At 37.9% G+C, this 20,730-nt stretch overlaps 3 protein-coding genes across 8 annotated transcripts in view; all 3 read left to right on the forward strand.

The window, feature by feature from the left end:
* Positions 1–6,256, forward strand: part of LOC104702043 — a 14,892-nt gene extending 8,636 nt beyond the window's left edge. The window contains exons 1-9 of one of the 4 annotated variants that reach the window (XM_010417856.2): positions 1–77; positions 195–285; positions 409–1,578; positions 2,058–3,417; positions 3,816–4,095; positions 4,720–4,827; positions 4,909–5,187; positions 5,503–5,646; positions 5,747–5,935. In XM_010417856.2, the coding sequence (XP_010416158.1) occupies positions 444–1,578; positions 2,058–3,417; positions 3,816–4,095; positions 4,720–4,827; positions 4,909–5,187; positions 5,503–5,646; positions 5,747–5,935 (3,495 nt within the window). In that variant the 5' untranslated portion in view covers positions 1–77; positions 195–285; positions 409–443. Of the gene's footprint in view, positions 286–408; positions 1,579–2,057; positions 3,418–3,815; positions 4,096–4,719; positions 4,828–4,908; positions 5,188–5,502; positions 5,647–5,746 lie in introns of all 4 variants that reach the window. The other 3 variants (XM_010417855.2, XM_010417857.2, XM_010417858.2) reach the window with 3 other exon arrangements.
* On the forward strand, positions 9,494–15,630 carry LOC109124876. 2 transcript variants are annotated; one of them, XM_010417853.2, is made up of 8 exons: positions 9,494–9,816; positions 9,950–11,226; positions 11,663–13,034; positions 13,218–13,497; positions 14,036–14,143; positions 14,224–14,502; positions 14,847–14,990; positions 15,105–15,630. In XM_010417853.2, the coding sequence occupies exons 2-8, from the start codon at positions 10,080–10,082 to the stop codon at positions 15,291–15,293; spliced, it is 3,519 nt and encodes a 1,172-aa protein (XP_010416155.1). In that variant the 5' UTR covers positions 9,494–9,816; positions 9,950–10,079; the 3' UTR covers positions 15,294–15,630. The 2 variants fall into 2 exon arrangements, with proteins under 2 accessions (XP_010416155.1, XP_010416154.1); XM_010417852.2 differs by having other exon boundaries at positions 10,013–11,226.
* Positions 15,679–18,259, forward strand: LOC104702042. Of its 2 annotated transcripts, XM_010417850.2 has the most exons (12): positions 15,679–15,858; positions 15,961–16,039; positions 16,145–16,232; positions 16,330–16,479; positions 16,722–16,853; positions 16,952–17,102; positions 17,178–17,216; positions 17,309–17,383; positions 17,510–17,569; positions 17,693–17,757; positions 17,883–17,973; positions 18,077–18,259. In XM_010417850.2, exons 1-12 carry the CDS (start codon positions 15,772–15,774, stop codon positions 18,113–18,115), a joined length of 1,056 nt encoding a protein of 351 aa, XP_010416152.1. In that variant the 5' UTR covers positions 15,679–15,771; the 3' UTR covers positions 18,116–18,259. The 2 variants fall into 2 exon arrangements, with proteins under 2 accessions (XP_010416152.1, XP_010416153.1); XM_010417851.2 differs by lacking the exon at positions 17,178–17,216.

Below are 20,730 nucleotides of genomic sequence, written 5' to 3' on the forward strand. Positions count from 1 at the left end.
AGTGAATGTCCGAAATCATTACATCCATTGGAACCTCTTCTCACCTCTTCTTTGTTCTTCTTCTTCTTCATTGATCTGTAAGCGCATTTTTCCTCCTTGGCCCATACCTCAAGTTTCTTCTCTCATTGGATCCACTCTTACTCCTCCTTTGTCTTCTTAAATTTGGGTTTTTTTTTTGTTCTCCTGATCTCCAGCTGTATTGAAGACTCTTGGATTGAAGCATGATTTCTAAGGAGGTTTTTTAAAAGGTTTATTGAAGTTCGCATCTGCCCCGTATGAGCAAAAGTGAGTCTTTTTTCCTGTAAAAATCTTCTCTTGGCTTGTTTTCTAAAATGTGATTTTATTAGTTTTTGGGAGAAAGATTTGCGTAACAGAGAAAAAGTTTTGATCTTTTCTATTTGGTTACAGGATAGGTTGGAATTTTTCTTCTCAGTGCTTCTCCTATGACGGACCAAGGCTCTGTTGATGAGATTTTAGAGTTCCTTAGGCAGAAACGTTTCTCTAAGGCAGAGGAAGCTTTGCGTAATGAGCTGAATAACCGCTCTGATATTAATGGCTTTCTTCAGAAACTTAAGCTGGAGGATAAAGATTCTAATGAAAAGGATGAACTTAGGAGGTCAGGTTCTCGTGATAGTGAAGTCTCCAAGGAGCTGATTGTGAAAGAGGTAGACTGTGGGACTAGCACCAATGGTTCTGTTATCAAGTGGGAAAACGGTGCTGCTGCTGAGAAACCGAGCAAGAAGGAGACGGGTGTATCTAGTGAGATGAGCTTTACATTCTCCGGTGATGCTGCTGCTGTTCCTGATGCGCAATCCTATAAATTTACTTCCGGAGGAAATGGTACCTCGGAGCCTTATCGAAACATTGATGATAATAGTAGTAGCAGCTTCGTCGATTCATATGCGTTCGAACAATTTAGGCATGGGCGTTTGGCTGATATCGATAAGAAGATAGTGGAAACTGGTGAAGATATTGTTTTCTGTGGCAATAAGAGTAATTCTTGGTCTGGAAATACTAGTCAAGCGAACTCCGGGTCCAATATAAAGGAAACATATGAGACAGATCGGCTAGTTAAAAATTTTCGAAAGCATGACGGTTATAAGGGAAGCATTCTTTTAAGAACTGAAGATATTGTAGATACCTCAGGGAACTGGAAAGAGTCTTCTGATAATAATCTTTTTCAATCTTCGAGAGGGGATGCGTCAACCAGTTACAATCTGGTAAGCAACCCGGACAAAAGAGAGGGAAAGAAAAAGGCAGACATTAGTGATGTGAGGGAGGCAATCAAGGAGCAGGAGAGCGAGGTGGCAAGAGCTTTATTTTTTGGTAAATCTCAATCCACTTTTGATGACAAAAACATGAGTAGCTTAGGTTTTCCACTTGTCTATGACACCCGCAAGGAAGAGTATCCTAGGCTGCCTCCTGTCAAGCTCAAGTCTGAAGACAATCCTCTCAGTCTTTACTGTGAAGAAAAATTTGAACGTAATGGTTCAAGTCTAAGGCTAATCAATGATGAGGAGGCCCTTCTCATAGGCTCATACCTTGATGTTCCCATTGGGCAAGAAATTAGCTCATCAGGTTAGATTGCCTTACAACTGCAAAGTTTCCATTCTGACTGCTAGGTGATGATTGTTTTCAATGATAGTGCATGTGGTATCTTATTAATAATTTTGAACTTCCAGATAAACTTCTAAAGACGTTCATATTACTTATGCCCTTCATTCCTATAGGAACTACTATTATCACATTGCCACTGGCTACATTTTTTTCGTGTGAATCTGCAGAAGTAACATGGTCTATTTTTGATGAACTCATGCATGAGAATAATGCATTGACAAGTTTCTGGCATTAGTTCCCTAGAAAGCAAGTAGTGATCTGGCTTTTTCATGCTACAAAATCTGAAATTCTTTGCTTTCACTGCTTCCTTTCCCACTCTGCTCTTTGTTTTGAGTTCTATAAGGACTATGTCGCTTCACTTTCTACTTTTTGGGTAACCTTAACTTTATCAATTTTACTTGAGGTGTCAAAGTAAGTTTTACTCTATTGATCTATTATAGGTGGGAAAAAATCTGCTGGGGGAAACTGGCTTTCAGTAAGTCAGGGAATAGCAGAGGACGCATCAGATCTTGTTTCTGGTTTTGCTACTATTGGTGATGGTTTAAGTGAATCTGTTGACTATCATAATGAATACTGGGATTCTGACGAGTATGAAGATGATGACGACATTGGGTATGTCAGGCAACCTATTGAAGATGAAACATGGTTTCTTGCCCATGAAATTGATTATCCAAGTGATCATGAGAAAGGAACGACCCGCAGAAGTCCTGATCACCATGGAAGAGATGGAAACAAAGACGACGATGATCAGTCTTATGCAGAGGAGGCTTCTTATTTATCCGGTGAACAGTATCTCCAAGCAAAAGATGATGAACCTATTTCTTCAGAAAATGACCGAAGGCTTACGGTCTCAGAAATTTATCCACCTAGTAAGAAAAATGATTTAATAGCACAATATGATGGGCAATTGATGGATGAGGAGTTGCTCAATTCAATGCGTGATGAGCCTGTGTGGCAGGGGTTTGTGGGTCAGTCAAATGAACTTGTCATGTTGGGTGATAAGAAAGGTATAAATGTCCATCGAAAATCTCATCTGGATGATGTTTGCCACGAAGAAGATCAGCATGATTCAGTCAGGTCAATTGGTGTTGGTATTTATAGTGATGCAGCTGATTTTGGCAGTGAAGTACGTGAAAGTTTGGCTGGAGGTAGCAGTGAGGGAGATTTTGAGTACCCCCGTGATCATGATGCTGTCGCATCGAGGTTTAAACAGCTTTACACTGAGTCAGACAAGAAACATATTGATGGAGCAACCATGAATAAACAGAAAGCAAGTAAATATGATGGTCCAGGTTACATTGTTGATCATGATCCAGGCGCAAGTTTTGATGTGAAGATTCAAACTGATGGAGGTTTTTCGTTTGGCTCCTCACAGAAAGATGGCCAGTTAATGCATTCAGAATCTAGTAAATCACTATGGTCAGGCAATCGCCAAACGGTAACCGGAGATAGGAAGGCCGAACGTTTGAATGCTTCAACAGCTACAGATGATATGGTTGCAACTTGGAGACGAAAAAGTAGTGATTCATCGAGTTCTCGAAGTTCTGTGAAAGAAAATAATGCAATGTCCATACAATCTGTAAACTCATCTCCTTCTTCTCTGTCTAATTATGCTTGTGAAGAAAGAAAGCATGCTGATAAAGAAGATGATAGAAATGATAGCAGTGAAAGAGAGGATGACCATGCGACAGCAATTGATGATGAAGAGGCAGTGGCTGTCCAAGAGCAAGTCAGACAAATTAAGGCCCAAGAGGAGGAGTTTGAAACCTTTGACCTCAAAATTGTGCACAGAAAAAACAAGTAAGATATCTACCCAACTTTTATGGTTTGAGCTTTACAGCAAGTCATTTTTTTTCTGGTTGAAAGAAAGTAACCAGGATACGTTTTTCGCTTTATTTCCTCTTTAGGAGAGCATGTTATCTGAGTCTCTGGTTGTTGCGTTCAACCCAGAAACATCATGCTAAGTAAAGCTGTGAATAGCATATTTTGATTGAACTACTTTTATTGCTTCTGTTTTGTATTGGTGAGGGAATGATGAAAATATACTTGAAATTTATTTGTGTCACTGTAATGTCTCTGGATATCTATTTTCTTTTGAAAAGTTACAACCAAGATTTAACTAGTCAAAAAATTTCGACATCGTCATAGTATCATATATAGCTGACTGCTGCTTTCTTATTACTTGTTTAATATTTCAGAACTGGTTTCGAGGAGGAAAAGAACTTTCACGTGGTTTTAAATTCGGTCATTGCTGGGCGGTACCATGTCACCGAGTACCTTGGATCAGCAGCCTTCAGTAAAGCCATACAAGCGCATGACTTGCAGACAGGAATGGACGTCTGTATAAAGATTATAAAGAACAACAAAGACTTCTTTGACCAGAGTCTTGACGAGATAAAACTTTTGAAGTATGTCAACAAGCATGATCCTGCTGACAAATACCATCTTCTACGGTTGTATGATTACTTTTACTACCGGGTAAGTGATCACATCCCTTTTGCAAAATTGTATTCTGCTATAGTATATTAAAAGGGACCAATTTTGTAACTTTAGGGAAGGTCGAAACCAATTGTAAAAAGCTGTGGCACTACTTCTAAAAATTTTCACATATGCCAATTTACCGAAATAAATGGGATCATGAAATACCAAGTAGGTTTGTTGAAAGGAGAAAGTGGTCGTCTCCTAAAACAAAAGTAGCGTACCAAAGTTTGTATATGAAATGTACTAGGTTCTGGAGAAAGCGGTTAAAATCCTGGTTGACACTTTCCATCTTTGTGAGGTTCTTCGATATGATACTTGGAAATTTTATGCTATCAATGGTTAGAGTTTTCACCGATTAAATAACTTACATATCCATTTCATGTTCATGGTTCATTTCATGGAGTCATTGGAGCTTACCCTAGATTTGTTCAGCATATCCTTTATAATTATGCGTATAGTTCATGTGATTCATTTTTAATCTAGTTTTTTTGGTTGATGCTTTGAGCTCTGCAAGTTGTACATTCATCTCTGGATTAGTGTCCCTTTAACAATTTAATACCGTGCTATATTTCTCTTGGTGGATTGTTTGGAATAATGGATTCCCTCACTGTTTTTTTGCAGGAGCATTTGCTAATTGTATGTGAACTTCTTAAGGCTAATCTATACGAATTCCACAAATTCAACAGAGAATCAGGTGGTGAAGTTTACTTCACAATGCCAAGATTGCAGGTTTGTCTGCTTCATCATTACCATTCAGCATATCCACCTATACATCCTATTCCTGATCTCATTTGGACATTTTTTTTACAGTCAATCACTATCCAGTGTCTCGAATCACTTCAGTTTTTACATGGCCTTGGACTTTTACACTGTGATTTGAAGCCTGAGAACATATTGGTGAAAAGCTATAGCAGATGTGAAATAAAAGTCATTGACCTTGGAAGTAGCTGTTTCGAGACAGATCACCTATGCTCATATGTCCAGTCAAGGTCATATAGAGCACCAGAAGTCCTTTTGGGACTTCCTTACGATAAAAAGATAGATGTATGGTCTCTTGGGTGCATTTTGGCTGAATTATGTACAGGCAACGTAAGTTCTGCATTTCCATTGACTTGGTCCATGTCATTGCGATCTCATATCATTTTTTTTCTCATGCAAAAACATTTGAAAGGAATATCACAATCTATAGTCCGCATAGTAGTAGTGCTTAGGCGTCAAGTTTGCGTTATTACAGAGGAACTTGATTCTTGGGCTATAAAGCAAACCCATTTATTTGTCTGGAACTTGTGTAAAATGGAGTTTAAGGTAGATGCATCATCGGTCTCTCTGGAGTTTGAAATTTTGTCTGGATTAGTTGTTGATATTTGTGAACAAGAAAGTGAATTTGTGTTTATACTTTTGCAGGTTCTTTTCCAAAATGATTCTCCAGCCAGTTTGCTTGCAAGGGTAATGGGGATCGTAGGATCTTTCGATAATGAAATGCTAACCAAGGGACGTGATTCCCACAAATACTTCACAAAAAACCGAATGCTTTACGAGCGGAATCAGGTTAGTGTTTTTCCAGAGACCTTAAAAGGAACATTCCCCTGAATCCCAAAAGCTCTGCATAATAAAGAGCATTCTCTCTAAACAAATTGATATATTTCAGGAAAGCAACAGATTGGAGTACCTGATACCGAAAAGAACATCGTTGAGACATAGGCTTCCAATGGGAGACCAAGGATTCACAGACTTTGTGGCTCATCTTCTTGAGATAAACCCAAAGAAGCGTCCTTCTGCAGCAGAGGCTCTGAAGCACCCTTGGCTTTCATACCCATACGAGCCAATCTCTGCTTAAACTATTGTTGTCTTACTAAAAAAAGCTGCAAGGCAGATTAGTGGAAAACCTTATCTGTGGCAAGGGTTCAATCAAACCCCGTTGGTGGGTGACAGTCACCTTAATACAACAAATTTGTGGCTGTCTTGTTCAGTCAAAATGTGAGATGAAAAGAAGGGGAACTTTTGTGATATTTTTTGGATTAGAATTGTAACACTTGTGTTGTCATAGTTGTGATTATTATCATTCCTCTTAGAACAGATTAGTAGTAAAAAAACTTTGTTTGTATCATCTGCTGATCCATAGTCATTTGATTCTGATTTATAAATGTTATTATCTATTGTTACAAACTATTCAAGATTAATTTGCAATGTAAATATCATCAAACTGAGGTTTTTTTTTACCTAAACTTCTTAAAAAAAAGGAAGATAATTCTATGAACAATCTCGTAGCTCAGTGGTAGATTCAGATGAACACTGTTGCTGCGTAGTCGTAGTTCCTCCGTGTCATTGCCCATTCTTTAGTCATCTGAGTGTGAACAAGCTCTCTCTTTTAGCACTATATTTCTCTTTTATCAGTCTCACTCTCTTTCATCTTCCAAACCTTTCCTTTTATCTCTTCGGTTGTGTAAAATACACACAAACGACAACATGTACTACTAGACATATAATATGCTTACAGGAGATTCGTCAAGGGTTTCGCAAAACATTGACCTATCAACAATATTCAGAGATGGAAGTTAAAGATTGTTGGTTTTTGACATTCGAGATCTAATAGATGAGCTTCTTTCATAGTCATAGGTCAATAATGCTTCTCAAGGGATTCATTGCCTGGTTACTATGTTGTTGTGAGCCACCCTTCTTGGCTGCAAGAGTTAGTTGACTCTGAGAAACACAGTTGTATCCTCTTTTTGCTTGTATCTATAGTGTACAATGTAAACGACCGAGTCTTACGAGAATACCAGGTGCCAAATAGATAGAAGTGAGTTTCAAAAAATTGAAAACCAAAGTAAGCACTCATTGTACTTCCAGTTCCATGAATAGAGTCTAGTCCACCCTCCAAAACATAAAGAGATGCGGACCCGACTTTAGGAGACCACTTTTCAAAAGATCGAAACATATTTAAATTAAATATTTTCAAATGTATATCAGTTTTAAAGCAATTTGAATCACTTATTAAAAGAGTTAATTAAAAAAAAGGCATTTGTCTTAGCAATGTCTTCGGATTTAGGCATTTTCGAATGTGCCTTACCAAAACAGGCACTTTTGTTTGGTGTAATGACCTTTCTGCCCTTAAATTGATGACGTATCTCTTCCTTTTCCTGTCTCTGTGTTCTCTCTCTCATCCTAGCGAAAGGGGAAAAAGAATTCGAAGCTTTCAATCAATAATGAGAGCCATGGCCGCTGCACCGCCAACTGTTATCCGATTTTTGGGGTCTTTTTCGTTCTTGGCTTCCACCTTCCAGCTTCTAGATGCTTACGCTAATATAAGCTAATATATGTATTTATATATCAATATCTAAACACAGTGTTATCTCGTTTGTGTATATTTTTTTCATCTCGTAAGCTAGTTTAGACATTGTGTTTGGGTTCCTCATTTATAATTTACTAGGGTTTAGTTTAAAAATATATATATATATATATATTCTCCATGAATTAGGTATTGTATAGTAATCAGTTTGGGTTCACATGTCCTTCTCTAGGGTTTAGTGTTCTCGCATTTAGATTATTAACATCAGAACAAATCAAATTCCACATCAGGTGAATTCTGCATTCAATGGGAAGAAAAAAATGTTGGGAATGTCCCTCCAACACATATCGCCATCTCTTGAGATTGAAAAAGTTCGAGAGTTGCTGGTCTTCCAGTCACTATGAGTAATCTCTCTGATTACTTATATGAGTCTTGGTAGCACTTGACATGAATCTTAGCTAGTTCTAAGATCTTATATGAGTCTAGGTAGCACATGACAGAAGAGGCAACTCCTATCTTTAAACTGGCATCAATACTCAAAACCTGTCATCATATATTTTCCTTCAACTACCTTGCAGAGTTGCAGTCAAGGCCTGAAGAGCTTACCTTGGATGACTTTGTAAAGTTGCATAATGTAATCGCCAGGGAATAAGACCAACGAGAAGGACCAATAGTATCCATGGTTGGCGTCACCTGAAAACAGAACAATAACGGCGACATCATGAAGAGACGCCATTGATGCAGATGATACTACATAATCTAGAAAGACGAATATGACCAATCTTTATGTGTCCGGAAGTAGAACACATACCTCATCTTGTAGAATTTTATGTTTACGATGATAATCTTTTGTAATGTAAATTGTAGATTTGTAATCCGAAAGAAAATAGTCTTTATTTATAATCACAAAAGTTTAATCTTTATGGAGAAAATTAAATAAAAATCTACAATCTTCTGCAAGATCCAAAGCTCTGTTGTGGGTTGAACTCGAACCCATAATCACGGTCACTCCTCTCTCTCTCCTCTGACGTCATGCCCAAAATTCATTCAACAGCTAGGGGTAAAAGAGTCATAAATAGTGATGTTTGTGTGTCGTTTGATGCCTTTTACTATAGTAATGCCTATTTTGGAATCTCTCTCCTAAAAAGTGCCTGTTTTAATAAATCTTCCTTATTAAAACTGCTTTTCATTATCAGTTTATCCGAAAAATTGGTTCTAACCGGTTTTAATTGAGTAAAACTATATTTTTCTTTTTTCACTAAAGTTTGGATTTTATATATATATATTCAAAATTCAAACTATATAGTGGCAACTGGCAAGTATACATATATTTTTAAGTATAAAATTAATCAGAAATAAAAGAAAACCTAAAATATTGTTCCTTTTGGTTTTTTTTTTTTTTTGACAGTAGAAGATTAGTTCAAACGAGCCAATTTGTAGGAAAAACGTTCACATAGATAATTTGTTGCGACTCTACTCTAGCTCGTCGTGCCAGTTTGTCCGCACTACCATTCTGTGATCTGGGGATTAGGACTATGGAGAAAGATAAAAACTCCTCCTTGTCTTCTTTAATAATGACCGGATATGTTTTGAAAGCAGGCTACTCGGAAGGCGAAGACACCATCTTCACCAAATCAGAACAGTCCATAAAAAAAACTACTTTTTCATTATCCGCACCAATCATACATCGCATTGCCCAAATGAGAGCTTCCACTTTTGCATGGAAGGAATAAGCTACGGCGAGAATTGGATGCACCCATAGTAGGAAATCCGTTTATAGTGCTGTTAGTCCGTTTTGGCTTTGAGCAATTATTTTCAAATTTTAATATGTTTTTTATTTTTTTTTGTAATAATATGTTTTTTAATTTTTATTGAACTGTTCAGAGTAGTCTTTGGTTATATTAAGAAAGATTATCCTTTTTGATTGAAAACATAATATCGTCTAATAAATAACGTAAAAAAATTAAAGGAAGTAATTGGAATCTTTGGATTTTAGAAATCTCGTTAAAAATAAATTTAAGTTCAGTAGAACACAATTTTGCTAGAAAAAAAAAACCCTAATTTAAATTTAGTTTTTTTTTTTTTTTTTAATTTTAAGAATAATTTAAAGCAGTGAATGTCCGAAATCATTACATTACATCCATTGAAACCTCTCTCAACCGTGTCCCTTCTCCTTTTGCTTCCTTCTATTTCTTCTTCTTCTTCGTTTTGATCGATCTGTAAGCCCATTTTTCTCCTTCTCCCCCCTATACCTCAAGTATCATCTCCTTGGATCCACTTCCCCTTTACACGTCTTTTTTTTATTTTTTTTTTGGTTCTCCGGATCTTCTTCAGCTAGAGTCTGATTTGGGCGTTTGTAGAATGATTTCTGAGGATTTTTAGGGTTTCTTTACCCGCTTATTGAAGTTTGCATCTCCCCCGTATGAGCAAGCGTGAGTCTTTGTTTCCCGTAATTAAAAAAAAATCTTCTCTTGGCTTGTTTCCTGAAATGTGACTGATTNTTTTTTTTTTTTTTTTTTTTTTTTTTTGGCAAATTTTGATTCTCCTTTATCTTGTTTTCCGTAGAGGGCATTGCTTCTTCTGTGACCTTTGTTCAAAGTTGTAATCTGTTCTGTTGGTTACTTACAGGATTGGTGGAGTTTTCTCGCCACTCCGCTTCTTCTTCTGTATATTGGTAAAAAAAAAAGTCAATAAAATGACTGACCTAGGCTCTGTTGATGGGATTTTAGAGTTTCTTAGGCAGAATCGTTTCTCCAAGGCTGAGAAAGCTTTGCGTAATGAGCTCAATAACCGCTCTGACATTAATGGCTTTCTTCAGAAACTTAAGCTTGAGGAAATAGATTCTAATGAAAAGGCTGCTGGTGGTAATGAACTACTTCGGAGGTCAGGTTCTCGTGATAGTGAAGAAGTCTCTAAGGAGCTGATTGTGAAAGAGGTAGACTGTGGGACTAGCACCAATGGTTCTGTTATCAAGTGGGAAAATGGTGCTGCAGCTGCTGAGAAACCGAGCAAGAAGGAAACGGCTGTATCGAGTGAGATGAGCTTTACATTCTCCGGTGATGCTGCTGCTGCTCCTGATGCGCATTCCTATAAATTTACTTCCGGAAATGGTACCTTGGAGCCTTATCGAAACATTTCTGATAACAGCTTGGTGGATTCATATGCAATCGAACAGTCCAGGCATGGGAATTTGGCGGATATCGATAAGAAGATAGTGGAAACTGGTGAAGATATCGTTTTCTTCGGCAAAAAGAGTACTTCGTTGTCTGGAAATGCTAGTAAAGGGAACTCCGGGTCCAAAGTAAAGGAAACAGATGAGATTGATCGGCTAGTTGAAAATTTTGGAAAGTATGACAGTTATAAGGGAAGCATTCTTTTAAGAACTGAAGATATTGTAGATGATACCTCAGGGAACTGGAAAGAGTGTTCTGTTAATAATCTTTTTCAGTCTTCGAGAGGGGATGCATCAACCAGTTACAATCTGGTTAGCAGCTCCGACAAAAGAGAGGGAAAGAAAAAGGCAGACATTACTGATGTGAGGGAGGCAATCAAGGAGCAGGAGAGCGAGGTGGCAAGAGCTTTATTCTTTGGTAAATCTCAATCCACTTTTGATGACAAAAACATCAGCAGCTTAGGTTTTCCGTTTGTCTATGATACCCGCAAGGAAGAGTATCCTAGGCTGCCTCCTGTTAAGCTCAAGTCTGAAGACAATCCTCTGAGTCTTTACTGTGAAGAAAAGTTTGAACGTAATGGTTCAGGTCTAAGGCTAATCAATGATGAGGAGGCCCTTCTCATAGGCTCATACCTTGATGTTCCTATTGGGCAAGAAATTAGCTCATCAGGTTAGATTGCATGACAATGCAGCCTTATGATTGTTTTCAATGATAGTGCATGTGGTGTCTTATTAATGATTTTGAACTTCCAGAAAGACTTCTAGAGACATTGCATTTTTCTCATATTCTTCATTCTTATAGGAACTACTGTGGCTATCACATTTCTACTAGTGGCATTTTTGATTTTTCTCTGTGAATCTGCAGAAGTAATGTTTTTATTAAAAAAAATTATAACTCATTGACAAATTACTGGCATCAATTCCAAAGAAAGCAAGTAATGCTTGGGCTTTTTCATGCTAGAGTATCTGAAATTGTTTGCTTTCACTGTCTCCTTTTCCTGCTCAGCTCTTGTTTTGAGTTCTTAAGAACCATGTCGCTTCACTTTCTCCTTTTTGGGGTTTAACCTTAACTTTATAAGTTTTAATTTCCTAATGATTGCATTTAGGTGGAAAAAAATCTGCTGGGGGAAACTGGCTTTCAGTAAGTCAAGGAATAGCAGTGGACGCATCAGATCTTGTTTCTGGTTTTGCTACAATTGGTGATGGTTTAAGTGAATCTGTTGACTACCGTAATGAATACTGGGATTCTGACGAGTATGAGGATGATGACGACATTGGTTATGTCAGGCAACCTATTGAAGATGAAGCATGGTTTCTTGCCCATGAAATTGATTATCCAAGTGATCATGAGAAAGGAACGACCCGCGAAAGTCCTGATCACCATGGAAGAGATGCAAACAAAGACGACGATGATCAGTCTTATGCAGAGGAGGCTTCTTATTTATCCGGTGAACAGTATCTCCAAGCAAAAGATGATGAACCTATTTCTTCAGAAAATGACCGAAGGCTTACTGTCTCAGAAATTTATCCACCTAGTAAGAAAAATGATTTAATTGCCCAATATGATGGGCAACTGATGGATGAAAAGTTGCTCAATTCGATGTGTGATGAGCCTGTTTGGCAGGGGTTTGTTGCTCAGTCAAATGAACTTGTCATGTTAGGTGATAAGAAAGGCATAAATGTCCATCGAAAATCTCATCTCGATGATGTTTGCTTCGAAGAAGACNTCGAAGATGATCAGCATGATTCAGTCAGGTCAATTGGTGTGGGTATTTATAGTGATGCAGCTGATTTTGGAAGTGAAGTACGTGAAAGTTTGGCTGGAGGTAGCAGTGAGGGAGATTTTGAGTACCCCCGTGATCATGATGCTGTAGCATCGAGGTTTAAACAGCTTTACTCTGAGTCAGATAAGAAACATATTGATGGACCAACCATGAATAAACAGAAAGCAAGTAAAAATGATGGTCCGGGTTACAATGTTGATCATGATCCAGGCGCAAGTTTTGATGTGAAGATTCAAACTGATGGAGGTTTTTCATTTGGCTCGTCACAGAAAGATGGGCAGTTAATGCATGCAGAATCTAGTAAATCATTATGGTCAGGCAATCATGAAACGGTAACCAGAGATAGGAAGGCCGAACGTTTAAATGCTTCAACAGCTACAGATGATATGGTTGCAACTTGGAGAAGGAAAAGTAGTGATTCATCAAGTTCTCGAAGTTCTGTGAAAGAAAATAATGCATCGTCCATAAAATCTGTAAACTCATCTCCTTCTTCTCTGTCTAATTATGCTTGCGAAGAAAGAAAGCATGCTGATAAAGAAGATGATAGAAATGATAGCAGTGAAAGAGAGGATGACCATGGGACAGCACTTGATGATGAAGAGGCAGTGGCTGTCCAAGAACAAGTCAGACAAATTAAGGCCCAAGAGGAGGAGTTTGAAACCTTTGACCTCAAAATTGTGCATAGAAAAAACAGGTAAGATATCTCCCCAACTTTTATGGTTTGAAGTTGATATGTCTCACCGTAATTACCTAGGATAACTGTTTTCTTTTGGAAAGTTACACCCAAGATTGAACTAGTAAAAAAATTTCGACATTGTCATAGTTTCATATGTGTTGCTGAGTTCTGCTCCCTTATAACTTGTTTTGTATTTATCAGAACTGGTTTCGAAGAGGAAAAGAACTTTCACGTGGTTTTGAATTCGGTCATTGCTGGGCGGTACCATGTCACTGAGTACCTTGGATCTGCAGCCTTCAGTAAAGCCATACAAGCGCATGATTTGCAGACAGGAATGGACGTCTGTATAAAGATTATAAAGAACAACAAAGACTTCTTTGACCAGAGTCTTGACGAGATAAAACTTTTGAAGTACGTCAACAAGCATGATCCTGCTGACAAATACCATCTTCTACGGTTGTATGATTACTTTTACTTCCGGGTAAGTGATCACACCCGTTTGCAAAATTTTAGGGGAGGTTTAAACTAATTAATTAGGTAATAAGTGCTAAGAAGCTGTGGCATTACTTCTAATAAATATCACATATGTCAATTTATAAATATAAATGAGATCTTGGAATACCAAGTGTACCGAAGGTCTTGTTTGAAATGTACAAATGGGTTCTGGAGAAAGCAGTTACTGGTCCACACTGTCCATCTTCATACAATTTTACATTTATTTGGTATTTTTATGCTAGCAAATAGCAATGACCAATTTTCCCACTGATTGGATTACCTACGCATCTAATTTATAGTCATGGTTAATTTCTCATGGAGTCAACAGCATGGCCTTAATAAAGTTAATCGTATAGTTTATGTAATTCGTTTTAAAGTTTAGTTTTTTTCTTGTTGATACTATGAGCTCTACAAGTTGTACGTTCATCTCTGGATTAGTGTCTTTCTCTTCAACAATTTTAGCACAAGTTTGAACCATAAAACCTTTTATTTGATACCGTCCATTCCCTGACTGTTCTTTGCAGGAGCATTTGCTAATTGTATGTGAACTTCTCAAGGCCAATCTATACGAATTCCACAAATTTAACAGAGAATCAGGTGGTGAAGTTTACTTCACAATGCCAAGATTGCAGGTTTGTCCGCTTCATCAGTACCATTCAACACAGATACATATATTTTCGATTCCTATTCTCATTTTGACCATTTTGTACAGTCAATCACTATCCAGTGTCTCGAATCACTTCAGTTTTTACATGGCCTTGGACTTATACACTGTGATTTGAAGCCTGAGAACATATTGGTGAAAAGCTATAGCAGATGTGAAATAAAAGTGATTGACCTTGGAAGTAGCTGTTTCGAGACAGATCACCTATGCTCCTATGTCCAGTCAAGGTCATATCGAGCACCAGAAGTCATTTTGGGACTTCCTTACGATAAAAAGATAGATGTGTGGTCTCTTGGGTGCATTTTGGCTGAACTATGTACAGGAAACGTAAGTTCTGCATTTCCATTGACTTGGTCCATGTCATTGCGATCTCATATCATATTTTTCTCATGCAAAAGCATTTGAAAGACATACCACAGTCTATAGTCCGCATAGTAGTAGTGCTTATGCGTCAAGTGTGCTTTACTACAGAGGAACTTGATTCTGAGGCTATAAAACAAACCCATTATTGTGTCAGGAACTTGTGTAAAATTACTGAACTGTGAATGGAGTTTAAGGTAGATGCATCACCGATCTCTCAGGAGTTTGAAATAGTAATATTGTCTTGGTTGGTTGTTGATTTTTGTGAACAAGAAAGTGAATTTGTGTTTATTATTGAGTTACTTTTGCAGGTTCTTTTCCAGAATGATTCTCCAGCCAGTTTGCTTGCAAGGGTAATGGGAATAGTAGGATCTTTCGATAGTGAAATGCTTACCAAGGGACGTGATTCCCACAAATACTTCACAAAAAACAGAATGCTCTACGAGCGGAACCAGGTTAGTGTTTTCCAGAGACCTTAAAAGAACATTCCCCTGAATTCCAAAAGCTCTGCCACAAATGGAATATGCATAATAAAGAGCATTCTCTCTCAACAAAATATTTGATTTCAGGAAAGCAACAGACTGGAGTACCTGATACCGAAAAGAACATCGTTGAGACATAGGCTTCCAATGGGAGACCAAGGATTCACAGACTTTGTGGCTCATCTTCTTGAGATAAACCCAAAGAAGCGTCCTTCCGCAGCAGAGGCTCTGAAGCACCCTTGGCTTTCATACCCGTACGAGGCAATCTCTGCTTAAACAATTGGTTTCTTACTACAAAAAAAAAGCTGCAAAAACCGCAGGCAGAGTAGTGGAAAACCTTATCTCTGCAAGGGTGCAAACAAACCCCTTTTGGTGGGTGACAGTCACCTTAATACAACAAGTTTGTGGCTGTCTTGTTCAGTCAAAATGTGAGATGTAACACTTTTGTGATATTTTTTTGGATTAGAATTGTAACACTTGTGTTGTCATAGTTGTGATTATTATCATTCCTCTTAGAACAGATTAGTAGTAAAAAAAAAAACCTTTGTTTTGTATCATCTGCTGATCCTTAATCCTTTGATTCTGATTTATGAATGTTATTTTTTTATTGTTATTGTACGATTCAAGATTTAATAATTTTTAATTTGTTATAGTTTTCTCTCTCCCTTAAAGAAAGGAAATTTTAATTAGAAAAAAAGGAAGTTGTGAATATCATCTCTCTCTCTCTCGCTCAGTGACTGATTCAGTCATTCAGATGACCACTGTCTCCGTTGCCGTCGTAGCTCCTCCGCTTCATTCCCCATTCTCTCGTCATCTGAGTCTGACTAAGCTCTCTTTTCAAGTAAGTCTCTGTTTTTTACCTCTCTCTTTAAGTGGCTGTTCTGTTTAGATTTCTTCATCTTCCGACTTATCCTTTTTGTCTCTTTAATTGTGATTTGTGAAGATTCCAAGAACCGGCTTGCGGAGGAAACAACTAGGATTTGCTTTAGCTTCTGCTGCGGTTTCAGAATCGCCATCGGAAGGTGGAAGGAGAAAGCTCTCTGTGTTTCACTCGTTTACTTCTTTACATTGGGCACTTACCGTTTTTGTTAAACCCTTAATATTTGTGAATTGTTGGATTTTTTCAGCCACCTATGATCCTGAGCTCCGTTTAGTTTTCGAGCTCGCCACCGATTCTGAATTGTATGAGCTTGAGAAAATCTTGTTTGGTCCCAGGTGAAATTTCCCAAAGCAAAATTAGTGTTCTTAGTGATTTTGGATGATGTTTAGTAAATTAATGGTTTGGGATTACTTTTGTTTGGTGATGATTCAGCTACTTCAGCCCTCTGCTGAAATCAATCCCAAACAAAGGAGGAGGTGACAGGCTAATGATAGGCCAAGACATTGAGGTGCGAGATGATTTTATCGAAGCTCTTGAATCGAGATTCTTGTTTCTCGCTGCAGATGCTCGCTCAACACTCAGGTGGGCTTGCTTGTACTCTGCTTGGAATTTAAACAATAGCTCTTTTCTTTTGGGCTGTACTAGGAAGCTAGCTAGCTATCAACCTTGATTTCTTTGGAGTAACCTGTTCCAATTGACTCTGTTGCAACTTCAGTATAAAAATCTAGGCGAAAAAGTGATAAATTATGTCTTATTTTATGTGTTCGTAGAGAGTCCAAACCAAAGCATTTGAGTACGCATTAGATGATTGTTTCATTGTATAGGGGTTGGAGGCCTTCATACAGAAACGTTTTACTTGCGGTGAGAAATAATTTGAATATTCCCTGCTCCAACCAATTGCCAACCGAAGACCTAGAAGCGGAGATTTTTCTTTATCTTGTCGACAATTACTCAAGGTATTTGAGCTGACTCCTTAATTTTGCTGCAAGCTTTTTCAGTTGACTGAGTTCTTTGAACTTTATTTTTCGATGCAACCTCTAACTTATCCATGTAGTGAAGCATCAGGGGTATTTCCAGGCTTGTGGGAAAATTCTGAAGTTTCAGAGGCAAAGGGAAGCTTAGAACTCGGGCTAAGTAAATGGAAAGTTGAACTACTTGCTGCATTACAAGTGGGTGCTACAGAGGTTCAATCTATGATTCTGAAGGTAGTCTTGTTTTAAGGTGTTTTTACCTTAAGAATGCCATGTTAGTTCTCAGGCTTACATGTATATTTCTTCTAGGGTGGTGGCATGATCACATTTGCCAAAATTTATCAGTTGGTATGAAATTGATATCAATTTGTGTGTTTAAACCTTCTTCTTCTTCTTCCCTGAGGCGATACAAATAACTGGTGTATTATGGCCCTTTATAGTTGGCTAAGAAACTATCGGGAAAAGTCTTCACTGAGGCTGCCAACTACCAGATAAGGAAAGAGATGCTAAAAAAGGTTTGCATTTGTATTCATTTCATCATACTGCATAAGTATTTTACATCATCATTCATCACTCAGGGTTTTGAGAAGCATTTAGAAATATGTGTGTCGCATGTCAATACATCAACCTTTTTTCTACAGGGAGGACAGTTAGCCGCCGTTAACTTGGAATCTCGAGCAGCTCTGCTTGCAGCAAAGCATGTAATTATTCTTCCATCTATAGATTCTTTTATTCTCTTCTTATCTGTTGCCTTTGAGCTATCTTCATTACACAAAACTACGTCGCCATACAGTATGAATACGTGTACCTTTAATTGATCACAGGGCTTTGCAGGAGCTGCATCAAGATACATTGGCTTAAAAACAGCGATGCAATTACTGGGCCCCATGTAACATACACTTCCCTAATCCTAAATAACATAGCATTTACATTAACATATGCACATGGATCTCCGCTTCTTATTCTTCTTAGGTTGGTTTATATTTATTCGGACAATAATTGTGGAATCTGCAGGATGTGGGGGACATTATTGGCTGACTTAGTTATTCAGATGCTCGAGACTGACTACGCAAGAATCATACGAGCAATATACGCGTTTGCACAGGTACTTTCTCTTTCCACTAAAATCGGCATTTAACTTGGTTCTTCAAGTGTCAAAGGTCGTTGCTCAGAGAGTTTAAAAAAATGATTGTTAATTTGTTTGCCAGATTCGGATCACCAGGACATACAGGCTACCTTGTAAATGAAGTAACAGTTTTTCTTTTGTTTTTTTAATCAAGATTTCTCAATCTCAGTGTCCCCTAAGAATTATGTCGGTAAACAATGTTTATCACAACTCTGTATTTGTTCGCTTGTGGTTGAAATGAGAGTAGTAGACACTTTTACTCGAATAGAAGAAAGAGAGTGTGGTCCAAAAAGTGGGCGTTTGCAAAACGCTGTTTTGAAACATGTTTTAATAGACATGGGCATTCGGGTACCCGTTCGGATTCGGATCGGATATTTCGGATTTTCGGGTTTTCGGATTTAGAGGTATAGAACCCGTTCGGGTATTTCTAGACTTCGGGTTTGGATCGGGTTCGGTTCGGGTATTTCGGGTTCGGATTCGGATTACCCGAAGTTTACAAAACTTTAGTATCTAATTTAGTCTAAATTATTCAATAATACGCATATCTATCTGAAAATTTAGAATATTTATTACCCAAATTTACTAATAAACAGTTTAAATTCTTCAAATTATCAAAAATATCTAAAAATATGAATATTTTGAACATTTATATTATTAAAATTATAAATATTACTATTATATATTAATAATGTAGGTGTATTCGGATACCCGTTCGGATTTCGATTCGGATCGGATTTGAGTTTTCGGATTTAGAGATTTAGAACCCATTCGGGTATTTTACAATTTCGAATACGGGTTCGGATCAGGTTTTTCGGATCGGATTTTTGGATCTGAGTATTTTGTCCAGGCCTATTTTAAAACAGATTAAAAAAATCGGATTCCTTTTAGTGGTAAAGAGTGGATAAGCGACGTGAGGGGTTCTTTGTGACACATGTCTGGTCATGTACCAAGGTAAAGATATAGTCCTCTGAGTGCTAAACACGTGTCTGGTCTTTCTAACCCTCGAAAGCAACGGTTCTTGTTTCTTTCACGACGATGATCCGCCGCGTTCAGCCACGTGGTTTTTTGTCGTAATTTCAGACTATTCCATTATCTGTTTGCATAGGGAGTATTACAAAAGCAATATTAGTAATACTGTTATATACTAGTTGCGACAATAATGCGTTACTAGATGACTTATATACTTTTTTATATATAGTTTTAAAATTGTGAAGGTTTGTATATTGAGTTCTCCTTTGCAGCCGACTTGATGCAATGCAATTATGCAAACATAGTTAAGTTCTACTTAAATATGTGTCTTAAAATATTTCTGTTAGTGAACAATACATGCGTGGTATCACTATTTGGGGTAACCAAAATCCAGATTGATTAAGACTTTTTTTTGGTTTTTGTAGTAGTGCGTTTCTTATTTCGAAACATGTGGTTAATTAATTCGTGGCCGTCATTGAACAATTGAACAAGACTTGTTTCTTTCTTTTCAGAAAAATGAACAAAAACTCAAATTGAAATTTGATATCACGAAGCCTACCTCTATTATTACTACAATCGTCCAAATCAGTGACGTGACGTACGAGGGAATGGTTAAAGAAAAAGGCTATAAATAAACATAGTTTGATCATATCCAATACTCTTTTTCGATAAAATATTATCCAAGACTTGTGGCGTTTGTTAATTTTTTTTAAAAAAATAACTAAAATTCTATACCACTTAAAAAGAAAATATTAAGTAGGCTCTTTTATACATGTGATGTTTTAAATTACGTGTTTAATTAGAATTATTGTTGAAAATTTGTTTTTGGTAATTTTTTTGGTAAATCAGCAGGGAGAGATGTCTCCGAGAGTATTATTCAAAAGACAAGTTTCAATCGTTTACAATAGGAACACTACGAGGACACGCAGGTCCCAAAGCATCACTATGCAAAAGAGACGCAACAGCATTCAGAATCGTACAAAAAGAATGAAAGTTTAAAGGCAAAATAAAAGCATAGTTCGCTAATCTATCGGCAAGACAATTAGCTTTCCTATACACATGTTTCACACGGACTACCCAGTCCCTTGATAACAAGCCATGGCACAACCGCACCAGGAAGGACAGCGGATGAGTCGCCCCGATCCCTGTCATTAGAAAACCCACCACCATTTCTGAGTCAACCTCCAATTCAACTCTCATGGTCCGTCGTTCCCAAACCATAAGAAGCCCGTAGTAGACGCCCCATAACTCAGCCAAGGGAGCTGAACACCGTCGTATGTGTAAAGCAAAACCGTCACACCACTCCCCATCCGCATCTCTTAGTACCCCACCTGCAGCTGCAACACCTGGATTCCCACGAGAGGCACCATCAGTGTTGAGTTTAAACCACCGCTCTGGCGGAGCTACCCATTTGACTAGAATCTCCGTTCACTCCCGACGAGCTCCCACACTCACCCGACGAGCTGCAACAACCTCTTTCGGAGTCTCCTTAATGAACTTCACTCGGTCCCACCATACTCTGTTTTCCCCAAACACATTTCCACAACGCCACTTCCAAGTCCACCATATACCTAGAGCAAACAAAACATTTCAATACAAGTTATCAACGCCACCATCACCTCCAAGGTTCCCAAACAGCCATTCAAGTAAAGTTTGAGTAAAAAATAATCGACGCTTACTAGCTGGGACAATCCTCTACCATAACCCTGCCATGGCTAGACAGTCCCGAAGTACATGTATTATCGTCTCAACCCCCCCCCCCCCCCC

Source organism: Camelina sativa, chromosome 7, assembly GCF_000633955.1.
Source record: "Camelina sativa cultivar DH55 chromosome 7, Cs, whole genome shotgun sequence".
Taxonomy (NCBI): Eukaryota; Viridiplantae; Streptophyta; class Magnoliopsida; order Brassicales; family Brassicaceae; genus Camelina; species Camelina sativa.

Bases quoted from the DNA above. Each gene is read 5' to 3' on its own strand.
- LOC104702042 (XM_010417850.2), top strand. From the start codon at position 15,772: ATGACCACTGTCTCCGTTGCCGTCGTAGCTCCTCCGCTTCATTCCCCA. The intron at 15,859-15,960 runs GTAAGTCTCTGT...TGATTTGTGAAG, and splicing joins TGACTAAGCTCTCTTTTCAA to ATTCCAAGAACCGGCTTGCG. The intron at 17,384-17,509 runs GTTTGCATTTGT...TTTTTTCTACAG, and splicing joins GGAAAGAGATGCTAAAAAAG to GGAGGACAGTTAGCCGCCGT.